Source organism: Takifugu rubripes, chromosome 3, assembly GCF_901000725.2.
Source record: "Takifugu rubripes chromosome 3, fTakRub1.2, whole genome shotgun sequence".
NCBI classification, from domain to species: Eukaryota; Metazoa; Chordata; class Actinopteri; order Tetraodontiformes; family Tetraodontidae; genus Takifugu; species Takifugu rubripes.
Window position 1 is genome coordinate 6,113,862 of NC_042287.1, and position 12,339 is coordinate 6,126,200.

At 47.3% G+C, this 12,339-nt stretch overlaps 1 protein-coding gene across 1 annotated transcript in view; it reads right to left on the reverse strand.

Moving 5' to 3' along the window:
- The window catches only part of bsna (bassoon presynaptic cytomatrix protein a), an 82,313-nt gene that overhangs the window by 40,055 nt on the left and 29,919 nt on the right, over nucleotides 1–12,339 (reverse strand). The window contains exon 3 of the mRNA XM_029833906.1: nucleotides 9,006–10,514. Coding sequence (XP_029689766.1) covers nucleotides 9,006–10,514 — 1,509 coding nt within the window. The remainder of the gene's footprint in view (nucleotides 1–9,005; nucleotides 10,515–12,339) is intronic.

The following is a 12,339-nucleotide window of genomic DNA, read 5'->3' on the forward strand; positions in this document are numbered from 1 at the left end:
TGCATCCCATCAGACTTGCCTAATTCGTTATAAAAGCCCCCCCCACCCCCCCCCACCCCCACCCACCCACACCTACGCTGACTGCTCCACCGACCGACCTGCTGTATTGCTGTGAGATGCGTTTTCATACCAAATGTTCTGTGCTCTGGTTCTGTTTCAGTGTGCATTGTTCCTGCCGTTCTTCCTGCTGCGCTCTGAGCCGCTTCATTGAAACTTCCTTTTCCTCCGCTGTTCCTTCACATCATGGGTTTTTGACCTTCTGCTCAGGCAAACACAATTTTAAATGCATTTAATGGTGACATTTGCAGCAGGGGAATCTCAAAGGAACAATTGCCTTTCGTCTCATCCTGCACTAAAGCTAACGAGCGACGCCGCACGCTGCTGATCAGGCAGGCGGCCGAGCGCAGAGGTGAATCAATGCCGTTTAGCACGGCGGGCCAAAAGACTTGTTGAAGCAGGATGTGAATTTAGGAGCAGCATCAACTCCCAGTTTATTCTAGGCTTATTATGGGATTTGATTGTGAAACAAAGCTTCCTTCTCTTTTTCTTCTTCTGTCTAACAAGCAACAGTCATTAGCATATCACTCATTACATTGGCCCAGCACGTCCATCTTAAACACTTGTTTGGATTCGAACTTGCAGCCTCTGCTTCGCTGCCAGCGCTGACGATGGGCAGCCGCACGCGCAGGAAGCGACAGCGTGGCGGGAGGAACGCTACCATTTGCCATGGCAACCACGGAAGATGTTGTGATCGTAACGATGTGAGCTACAGAACCGTGTGAGAATGATGCGACAGCGTTCATTAGAGTCGTAACGGAAGTGTTTTCACTGTCAAAACCTGAACCCAGTGACCAGATAACGTCTCCTTTTAGGACATGCTGTTATGTTTTAATTACAGTCTTAAATACGCCCCGCTGGGTGAGGGCATGAATGATATCTGCCATTATAAAATAAAAAATCTACATAATTTCCCTCAAAGTGGAAAGGAGGGATTTCATCATTCGGCAGCTGCTGCTTTTGTGTCTCTTTGAAGAGAAAGGTGCGGCTGGACGCGGTGAATGGAAATGTTGTGAATGACAGCGTTCCGTCGGCCTGAGTCAGTCCCGACACGCATCACCGTCCCACCGGTTGGCCCAGAAACCGAGAGTGATGGTAACCGTGGAGGACAAAAGGAGGAGGAAGACAGAAATGAAACGTGCGTCACTCAGCCTTTTACTGAACAATCGACCTGAGTCACGGCTCTCGTGTGTGCGTGAGCGTGTGTGAATATGGGGAAGTCGATACTAGTGTTGTTTCTCGTGCGTTGTCATGTTTTCTCTGCTTATTTTGTTGGGGTTTCTAGGCTCTGGTGCTTTAGCTCAGCGGAAGCGGCAGTGTTTTTATGTCCACTCTTGTTTGAAGGATGTTTTCTGTGTCTTTTCTTGGCGTCTTGTCTCGATTTCCCTTCGCTCCGTTTGTTCCTCAACCAAGGTGCAACCTCTACATTTCCTGAAGGCTCCACTTTTACAACTTTCCAGTGTTTTAGGGCGAGAATAGACAGTCGCCAAATAAGAATCCACGTCAAGTCACGTTCACATTATCTCAGTCTGCTTCTACAGCGTGAGCAACATCCCAGTGTTTCAGAAAAACAGCACTTAGATTCTCGATTTATTAAATATTGTTTCATATGATGAGCTAATCCAGCATGTTAGCAACATGTTAAAAAGCTAACCAAGGTGTTTTCATTTCATTTTCCTGTGTCTCTGCAACACAAGTGCACAGGTTGCAATCCAGCATCCGACTGCAACATGTTTCATTATTTCAGATTAATTCTGTGAAAGACAACTGTACATTATGGGATGTGTCGGGGCAGCTTTTGTCTGGAAAATAGCCACGAGCTGGCCTGTCAGAAGTCAACATGTTTTACCCAGCCACCCATCAGCAGGAGGGTCCCCTGTTATGAGCCTGGTCCTGCTCAAGGTTTCTTCCTGTTAAAGTGTAGTTTTGTTGCTTGTTAGGGGTCAGGCTCTGGGTTTCTGTGAAGTGCCAAGACATTTTTTTACTGGATATGACACTATATAAAGAGAGACAAATTGAATTGACTGCAAGTCTCAGCCATGAGACAGGAGGGTTGTGTTGAAGAGCCGGGTGATAGCTGAACAACACTTGGCCACTGCTGCATTCGGAATTAGATTTTCATTTACAAACAGGAAAAAGCTGTTTTAGAAGATGATCAGCAGGCCTCAGACGTGATCGCCGGCAGACTTCCATGTAATTTAACAAAATGTTGACACCAGACCACAGAAGATATCCTGAATTAAAAGTTTGAACAAAACGGATTCACTCTTACATTAAACATGATGCGACAAAGTTGAAAGTAAACATGGAAGCACAGCTAAAGCTGCTGCTCTGGCTCTTCTGTCAGACCCCAGTCAGCTGTAACAACTTCAGACGGCCCTGGTCGGTACTGTGGAACCTCTCTCAGCACCAGACTCTCCTCTAATAGCAGTGTTTTGTTCTTCCCCTCAGCCGGGCCCAAAGGCTTCCATGTGCTGAAACATCCCTTTGCTGCTGTGACACCTGGTGACACCACTCGTCCCACAACACTTTTATGACACGAATATGCAGAACCAGCCACTGAAAAGTCCATTTCAAGTTGAAAACCCTGCTCGTTGTTCGGCAAATGACTCTTTCATTTGTAACATCAGGTTAGGTTCAGGGTCATTTGGGATGGATAGAGCTGGGGAATAGAGCTGGGGAATGCACCCTATCTGTGTAAGTCCTGACAAAGATAAAAGTACAAAGATGTGTGTGTGTGTGTGTGTGTGTGTTTGTGTGTGTGTGTGCGAGGTGTGCCACTGATCAGCTGTGTAGCCGGAGGGAGGGAGCAGCTCTTCTCACTGACCCATTTAAAGGCAGCATGGTGGAGCGAGCAGTGAAAGTAGGACAGGAAAACACGTAAACTTTGCAGAAGCTCCCCCAGTTGTCGGCTTCTTTCTTCAGAGCCGCACTTCTTGCACCTGAAAATATTGATTTGTTGCCTCATGTTCAAGCAACTGTAAACTTTCCCTTTTTTGTTCTATCTTGCTCATTTTGTGTTATTGTACGTCCCTGTGTGCCGTGAACAGGCTTTCAAACGGTGGGGGGGGGGGGGGGGGGGGGGGCATCTACTGGTCCCTGTAGGGGTGTTTTTTTCTGTTTCTCTTCAAACCAACTAAACTTCTACAGACAAGTGGGAAAATAACACGACCAATCATGCCAGGGTCCAAAAACCTCTGAAAAATTGGTGCTCTTGTCAGGTTCATGCTTGCAGAGATCTAACAGGAACTATTTCTGGATGGAGTCCTCACCTGAACTCCTGAAACATTTATCAGAGCAGCCTGTTTCCTCTCAACGTCAGCCTCAGAATGAGGGAGAGCTGCCGTCAGAGCGTCTCTGTAACGAGTCTGCAGGACGTTGCACACATGCTTATTATTCAAATATTTGTTATCGTGAGAATAAAAAAGAGGTGTGTTTTCACTCTTTTGGAGTGTCAGTATGCTGAACGGGTTCTGAAATTGTGTTGTGCTGTGCTTTAAAACCCGTGGTTCCGTTTCCTGGTTTACTGCGGGATCAGAGGCGGTGACCAATCAGGCCAGAGTGGGTGTGTCAGGGGCGGGGCAAGATGGATTTTTACACAAGAGTTGTTCTGTCTGACTAAAATATGTTGAATTTAGATCTTCCGTTTTAAACAATAAATACCATTACCTTTAACCATTTGCTATGTCAGTATGTTCTTATGGCGAACTCAACATCTTAAAGTAAGCCTTAAAGTAAAGTACGTCTTAATTCAGTGCAGATTTACAGAAAGAAGTGAGCCCAATTCAACAGTCAGCCATAGGAAAAGTGGCAGATTGATCCGTATTACACAGACCGATAAAAAATCAATTACATTGTCAGTATTGACATTTTCTAAGGGCCACATTCCAAACTGGCAACACATTTTGTTTCAAAAGATGCTGCAAGATCATCATTTTACGATGCAAAGCAAACGGTGCTCCTTATGTATATTGAGTGTCGCTCATCCACCCACGGAATAAATTCAGGGATGAGGGGATGAAAATGGATAAAGGCAAATGGAAGGGTGGAGGAGGGGGTGCACAGAGGGAGAAAGAGCATGTATAAATGTGAAGTTTGACTTTCTGTACATAAAATGTTTCAGCTTTTGTGAGAAAAGTCTCAATAACTGCACCTCCCGGCTGACTAAACCCAGTGAGACGAAGTCAACGCTCCTCCTCTGCGCCTCATCTTCAGATACTCAAAGGTTGGACTGTCACAAGTCAAGACATGCCACCAAAACATCAGTCCAGAGGCTCAAGTATCAATTATTCTTTGCTCCAGAACCTAAAAATGCAAAGTCAAAAGCGCTAAAGTTGCCGATCTTCAGATTTTCCTCGACCTGTTTGGAGTTTTAAAAAGGTCGAGAGACATCAAGAGAGAGAGAACATGGTCAGCCAGTTTATGCCTAATTAAAAAATAAAAGAGAAATGAACCCATCTTACAGGAGAGAGATGATATTTTTACACTCAAAGCAGGACAGTGATCAGAAGGTTGTCAGTTTGAATCCCACCTGAGACAGTCTGGACAGGGGAGAGAGAGAGGAGAGGGAAGATGAAAGGGAAAGCAGGGAGAACAAGATGAAAGGAACAGATGGAGAAGAGGAGGGCGGTCAGAAGAGGAAGAGGAAGAAGGAGTGGGAGGAAAGGAGGCAGAAGCGTTGTATTATTAATTGTAGTGAGATGTCTTGGAGTGCAGGAGCGAAACCATCGGTCCATTAAGAGCTTGGTTCTCCTCCCACTGCTGCTCCCCTCCTTTCTTTCTAAATACGGAACCATGAGTCACTCTGTCATTAAATCCTACCTTTGAATCTCATCATCTCGTCTCGCTCCTTTCAAGTGAGGTCTTTTTTAGCGCACGGCAAAAGTTACCGACTGATGAATATTTGAGGAGCGGTACTTTGGTGATGTATCCATTTTTGTCTTCAAGAAGACGGTTGCGTCCGAGGTCAGTCACAAAAGAGTGAACAGAAACGTTCGCGAAAGTGGAACTTTCTTATCGGTCGGCGGTTTAGTCGTTTAAATTTAACTGCAGAACCGAGGAGAACTGAATAAAACAGAACCAGCAAATGTGGAAAGTCAGCTTTCGCTAGCTAGCTAACCCAAGACAGCATCCACCGCCTGAGGTTCCAGCACGTCAGGGTGGGCTGTTGTTGGACTTGGACCCGGAATTCCTGAGTTTCGCACTGTGTGCTGATAGCTGTGGAGGTTTTCTTTAGAGGGGCTGGCTCCTCAAGACTCAGATGCACTTGTTAATTATCTAATTTAGTAGTAAATATTATTGATGAGTGGCAAAGATGCAAATTTTTGCAACTCAAGATTACTGAATAAATTAGGAGTTGGCATTTAATGTTAGTGTGTGACCAAATGAGCCCGAGTCGTCAACAGGATGCTTAATACAGAGGTGCAGGTTTAATTCTGTCTAACGACTTGTACTTATGCATGCATTGTTTGTCCTTCACGCTTGTGCCTGTAGTTTCCATGCCAGCGAATCAGCCGGTATGCGTGTTTGCTTGTTCAGTTTTCCTTTCACCAAATTTAAAGTCTATCAAATTCCCGGTAGTTTGCATCCTAGAACGGAGCTAGCCTAATGTGTCGCCGCGCTGCCTTCACGGGTCCATCAGCATCACAACACTGACATGCTGTCCCGTCTGAAAAGGCCCGGCATGTTTCGGATGCTAAACCGCTAAAGGACAACTCACCAAATGGCAACAGACACAATATCCGGGCAGTTCGGTGGGAGCTAAATCACAATGACCCAGCGCCGTTTCAAGCCGTGTCTGGTGGGAACGTGCTGGTTGTCGCGGCGAGGCGCCACTTTACACTCGGCTCACACCATGAGTGTGAAGTCAGAGATGAGCAATTGTCAAAATTTTGGAAAGACGGGAAAGTGCGCAACACAATCAGTGTCGCGTTGGCATGACGACAGGTGGACTGAGGGCAGAAATCCTGATAATCTTTCTGACGTCGGCGATTACAGCCGCACGTGCTTGACACAGTCGAACAACGGCCTCATTCAGTCATTCGCCAGGACCTGCTAAAACAATGTGTGTGTGTGTGTGTGTGTGTGTGTGTGTGTGTGTGTGTGTGTGTGTGTGTGTGTGTGTATTTCACAGCTCCCCACCCTCACTACACACCCAGAGCTGAGTTATTCTCTTTAATTGGTTTCCACGTTTCACTCCAAGCTCAGATTGTTGCATAAATATGAAGCTGCTCGTGCACAAGCCCTGTGTCAACAGCTAACACATGTCAGATCAGTTACGGCTGGAGGAGTCGCCAGTTCATCACCGGGCCCTGTGTGAGAATTTCTGGGTTCAGTACCTTGCTGAAAGGTACCTCGGCGAGAACCGTCCGCTTCTCAACTCCCTACAGACTGAGCTAACACCGCCTATTATCTGTTACTTTATTCAAATTTAGAAGAAATGTTGAATTATTTTTTAGTCTGTGCCTCACATGTGCAATCCCATCTTGTTCTGTTTACTTACCCTGCATTTATACAGTCATCAATATACTGAGATTGAATTTGTTAGAAAACTACATATCTACATATTTCCTATGAACAAAACCACGTATCTTGTGAACCAGTAGCAAACTTCTTGTCATATTATATAACCCACATGTACGTATTGTCATTGCCGTTTACCAACCTGCTAAAATGTCACAATTGTTAACGGCTGAAGGAAATCTGGGATGATCAGATATTTTACCAGATGACGGCAATGAGGAAAAACAATTATCCAGCATAGGAGGAGATATAGGAGGAGAGTGTTGTGAGCAACCCCACAATAAAACTGTTGTGATCAGTTGATACTGTTGGACTAAACTTCGAGCATCTAGCTGAAGAATCCAGCCTGTGAAATGAGGAAGTAAATTAGCTGATCCAGCTCTAAAAGTCAGACCTTGTTACCATGAAACAAGCTTCCGGTGTATCGTCATTCCGTTACCCTCCTCACATGATCTTGTTTGTCCTACTGTTCCACTTACTGTCATCTGTGTGTGTGTGTGTGTGTGTGTGTGTGTGTGTGTGTGTGTGTGTGTGTGTGTGTGTGTGTGTGTGTGTGTGTGTGTGTGTGTGTTCCACCCTGACCAATGCCTACACGTGACTCATCTGTACACGCCCTCTACCTCTCTGAGACAGGTAGAGACCTATCTGTTTCCTCTGAGCCCCTCTTTAAATGTGTCTTTTTAATTGTCCCGTTTTTTACAAACTGACAATTCATATTTACGCTCCTGTAAAGACAAGTGGACACTGAAGAGGCTCAATCCCGCCTAGTTACTTTTCAAAAACGAGTCGCCATCTAGTGGCCGTGTGCATACTGACAGGGCAGAGGTGGGGAAACCAGTCCAACAGGGACCACAATCCTCCGAGGTCCTGATCTAGGCATTAAAATAACTGCCAGCATATTTTGCTGCAGAGTAGCAGCTGATGACTCGGGTAACAGAAAATGTCTGGGGGGTGGGGGTTGTAGTCGGGTCTGGTACAGATCGGTTGTCACTACGACTTAAATGTAATAGAAACACAATAACCATGCCATATTAGACAAGAACCATACTGGACCACAACTGGCAACAGCCCCCTCTGTGTGTGGCCATTAAAAATAACACTTCCCAGAACCTTTGAAGTCTTTGTTTGCGTCGGAAAAGGAGGATCTCTTTTACGATTCCAGTCCCTGACCACTTGGGGCAGTATGATCAAAATAGTTCCATCCATCCATTTTTTACTGCGATTTTCTCTTTTTTGGGGCGGTGGTAATTCAGTCTGTTGGGAACTGGGCTGAGAAGCGGTTCTCAGTTGAAGCCCCGGGTCAGACAAAAGCATTGAAGGTGTTTTGGTAGTAGGGGGAGGTGCCAGGACACCATCAGAGTACCGCCGAAGTACCCTTGAGCAAGGTACCCACAAATGCTCACATAGACCCCTGTGATGAACTGGTGGCCCTGGGGAGGACCTGCCTCTGCCCATTGTGTCCCCTCCCCATGACCGTGAAAGGGATAAAGCGGTTAAGAACACAAAGAAAAAAAGTTCTCTTTTAAAAAGGTATCTTGTCATTGTTTTTTTTGCCTTTCTGCCTCATTCTGCATTTCCTTTTTTTTCATTCCTGACATTCTGAACAGCTTCTGGCTTTGACCCAAATTGGACATGCAGTCACAACACACGCTTGATCCGCATGTGTGCGACAGTTTTAATGGTCCCGATTTCTCTCGGTCCAAATAACACGTTGAACGATGCCTTCGTTCCCTCTTTGATTGATGTTGCTCAGGGTCCTACGTACAGTAGTTGCAGTTATAAATAACTCCTGATATCATCTGCCGGTCTCTCCTGAGGCACACAAACTATATCAGTTCTATAAACAAGCATACTCTCCAGGGACCCTGAAGGCATCATCCTGCATCCGAGTGAAAACAACATGAATCACTCTCAATCTGCTTGTCTTGTGCACTAAATGTCCTTTTGCAGTTTTTTTTGTAGCTTTTCTTCAATCTTCAAGCACAAGTATTTAAAAATGTCTAAAAATAGTCCAAAAGTTGAAATTAACAGTCTGGACAGAGAGGAAAGTAATGATAACGATGTCCCAGGTCACCTTTCTTGCTACCAGTTTGATGCTCGCTAATGTTTTTGTCTTGTTTTGATACCACTATCAAGCTGAAAGGGGGACGTCCTACTGGCAGGAGGAACAGAGTTAAACATTCTCAGGTCAATACGTTGCTCCCACCTACAACCACAGATCGATTTACTGGAGTGAGAGATGTAAATGTAGTGATTGAGGAGGTGCAACAGGAAGATGAACTTCTGTTTGAACTGTCTTGTATTGACCGTGTAGGAACCAATTAGCCTGAATTTGTGTGTTTGTCAATTTCTTCCTCAAACCTGATCACGCTGGTATTGGTGCATTTGTGGCATCATGCAACAGAATATTTCAGGTATGTTCTTACCTCCACCAGGTGCGGGGTGGGGTTGAAGCCACACAGGTTGCACACTTGGCTTTTACACTGTGTGCAGCTGTTGTAGTTCGGTGGGTCGCTGCTGCCAATGTTCAGCTCTGTTTTGCAAAGAGGACAGTTCACTTTAGGCTTAGCAGGCTCTGGTGCTGGCACAGGGGCCACTGCGGGCTCCTGTTTTTGTGGCGCTTTCTGCATATGAGCAGGTGTTTTCTGGTTTTGTTGTCCTTGCAGGCCTTTCTGGAGGTGGCCAGGCAACTGCTGTTGTGGCATTCCTTGCTGATGAGGCATACTGGTCTGCTGCTGCTGGGTTGGTGCATGGGGTCCACCCATTCGGGGAGCTCCTGTTTGGCTCTGCTGATAAGGGCTTCCCATTTGGCTGGACACATGAGGGCCCCCCATTTGACTTGGCTGCTGAGGTCCACCCATTTGACTCATTTGGGTCGGACCACCCCTCTGGCTTGGGGCATGTGGGCCACCCATCTGGCTTGGGGCATGTGGGCCACCCATCTGGCTTGGGGCATGTGGGCCACCCATCTGGGTCTGGGCATGTGGGCCACCCATCTGGCTCTGGGATTGTGGGCCACCCATATGGCTCTGGGCATGTGGGCCACTCATGGAAGCTGGAGCATGGGGCCCACCCATACCAAAGGGTTTGGTGAAAGGGGTCCCTTGTTGTTGCTGCTTATTGTCAGGAGCTGCATTGCTGAACACCACCTTGCCTCGTGCTGGGCTTGGCTGGGTTGCAGCAGTGGGAAGAGGATCAACATTTATCAGGGTACTTGCCTGATTAAGTAGCGATGCCCCAAAACCAAACAATTTTGTCAACCCATCCTGAGCAGGAGGAGGGGCCTGACTCGGAGGCCTGTGGACTGGGGAGGAGCCAGCGCTCCTAGTCTGGTCGTGATGTCGTGCCACGGACTGGTGCATCGGAGAGCCGCGACCCAGATCAGGCTGGGAAGGAGCCTTTGTCAAGCCAGGGAGAGGCACAGCGCCAGGGTGTGGAATCCTTGGTCCTCCAGGCTGGTTTGGGCCTGTAACTGGTCCTGGAGCTTTTTGGGAGTATGAGTCGGACCTTACACCCTGCTGATAGTTCCCTGTCTGAGCCTGGGGACCACCAGGGCCTTGATGTCTCTGCAAACCTGGGGATGTATGAGCTTGAGTCTGCAGTCCTGAATGAGAAGCTGCGTATGGCTGGCTTTGAGATGAGGGATACTGTTGAGACTGGGGATACTGCTGGGCCTGGGAGTAGGGTTGAGTCTGACTGTAGGGCTGGGGGTGCTGCTGATGCTGTTGTTGGGTGGGCTGACTGTGTGCTGGAGGCTTGGGCTGTGCCACTGCTGTCGGCTGTGTTGGCTGAGGCGTGGGCTGCTGGGGCTGGACAATGGGTTTGGCTTGGTGGGACGGAGAGTGAATCTGCTGCTGGCTCTTGGAGCGAGGTGTCGTCATATCAATGCCAAGAGCTCTTTGCATCTGACAGTTCAGACACAGCCACTCCTGGACCTGCAGACACAAAAGAGAGATTTCAATTTGTTTAACCTTTCTCTTGTAGGTACAGGGGCATTTGGTCAGGCTACTCCCCTGGCCTACATGCAGCATCTCCACATTTGACAGGAAATGACTGATTTAACCAAACACAAGTCCAACTTAATCAACAATCACCTACCAGCCATACAACTGCTACGATGCTACATGCTACAATGATTCATCACTCAAGAAATGTGTTTCTCCAGTTCCAGGTTGGTTTTACTAAATCCAAAGCTCTGACTTTCTCCACCCATACCAGCATCAAAGGGGCCTAACGTCTGCGTTAAAAATCTAATCTAAGTGTGCACGTTGCCAGTTTGCTGTAATGATTGACGTTGCACAAACCACAGAAAGGCTATAAAAATGAACATCACCTCAAATATGAATCATTAATATCATTGAAAGCAAAGAGCTATTGAATAAACACCACAGCTAAATCAGACCAGATGCTCAATCACACACCGACAGGCAGTGGTATTTATTCAGCCGACTTCAAAGGATGAAAGAGACGAAGCATTCGGATGGTTCTGCATAGGATGTGCCCCATCTTTCCTCCAGTGGAAAGCACCAGTGCAGCGAGAGAGAGAGAGAGAGAGAGCAGTTCTAATCAACCAGAAATGGGGCAGCGAGGGGTAAATCAACCACAAATTGACTATAGTGCAGAGCAATTGCCGCGCTGAAACAGCAACCTTAGTGAAGAGCATTTCATCCCTCACACGCGGAGACGCACACATGCATGCACGGACACGCAGGAGCAGATAAAAGTGAGACACAGTTCCAGAGCTATAAATAAAAGCATCACCCGTCCTCCGTCTCCTCTCCTGTCCTTCTGCTGTTCTTGTGGAGGTGAGCTGATCCTCCCATGTGTCTAGACTTCATCTGGCTGTCTGAGTCCTCGTGGCTCCAACGTCCAGAGTGAACTGCAACAACCTGCCCGTCCTCCCTCCCCCTACGGCAGCGACGCAGCCGCCACGGCAGCCCCAGATATCCTTATTTCAGCTCCTCTGCAACCGAAGCCATAAATCTCTGCATGTTCCAAGTGCAGCTCCCATCCCTTTCCCTACCCATAATGCAGTGCGCAAATGGACTGTATCACCCCAGCTGCTGTCCGCGCACCTCCGCCCCCTCCCCCTCCTCCCCCTCCTCTTCTTCCTCCCCCACAAACTTATTTCTTGTGAGGTGCCAGAGCACCGTCTATGAATCTGAATGAACAACGCACAAACTACATCGCGCATGATCATTTTGTCATGCCAGGCGGAACATTTATGTCCTCCATCACAGATCCTATATGTTATGATATATGTTATTGCTCAGCAACTGCAGCCTCTGCTCCCCCACCTCCTTAGCATTCCCCCCATATTCCTTCCATTCCTCTTTCTTCCAGCCCCTCTCTGATCAGGTTAGAAATGTAGGTCTCGTTGCCTGAATAGCTAAATCAGAAGAGGATTTAAAAGTATAATTTTGCGCCTACTCCTCCCATGTTGCACAGCCATAATTACTTCAGATGGAGAGGACTGGAGAGAGATGGAGCAGATAGGGAGGGAGCTGGGGACGGTAATGAGGCCCTGTTTATCAACCTGCTTTGTAAGCAACATCATATCGGACGTTCAGATGGAGCGTGTTCTGTGGTGGAAGGTGGAGGGACGGGGAAGCGAAGGGAGGAGACGGGCAGCAAATAGTGGTGCAAGGCGAGTCAGCAGTCCTTTAAATCATGACAGGTTTTAGCTCCTCATCATGCTAAGCTCGCTCTGGAGAGCAAGAGCAAATAAGCTTTCCTCCACTGCAGAGCGGATTCTTTATA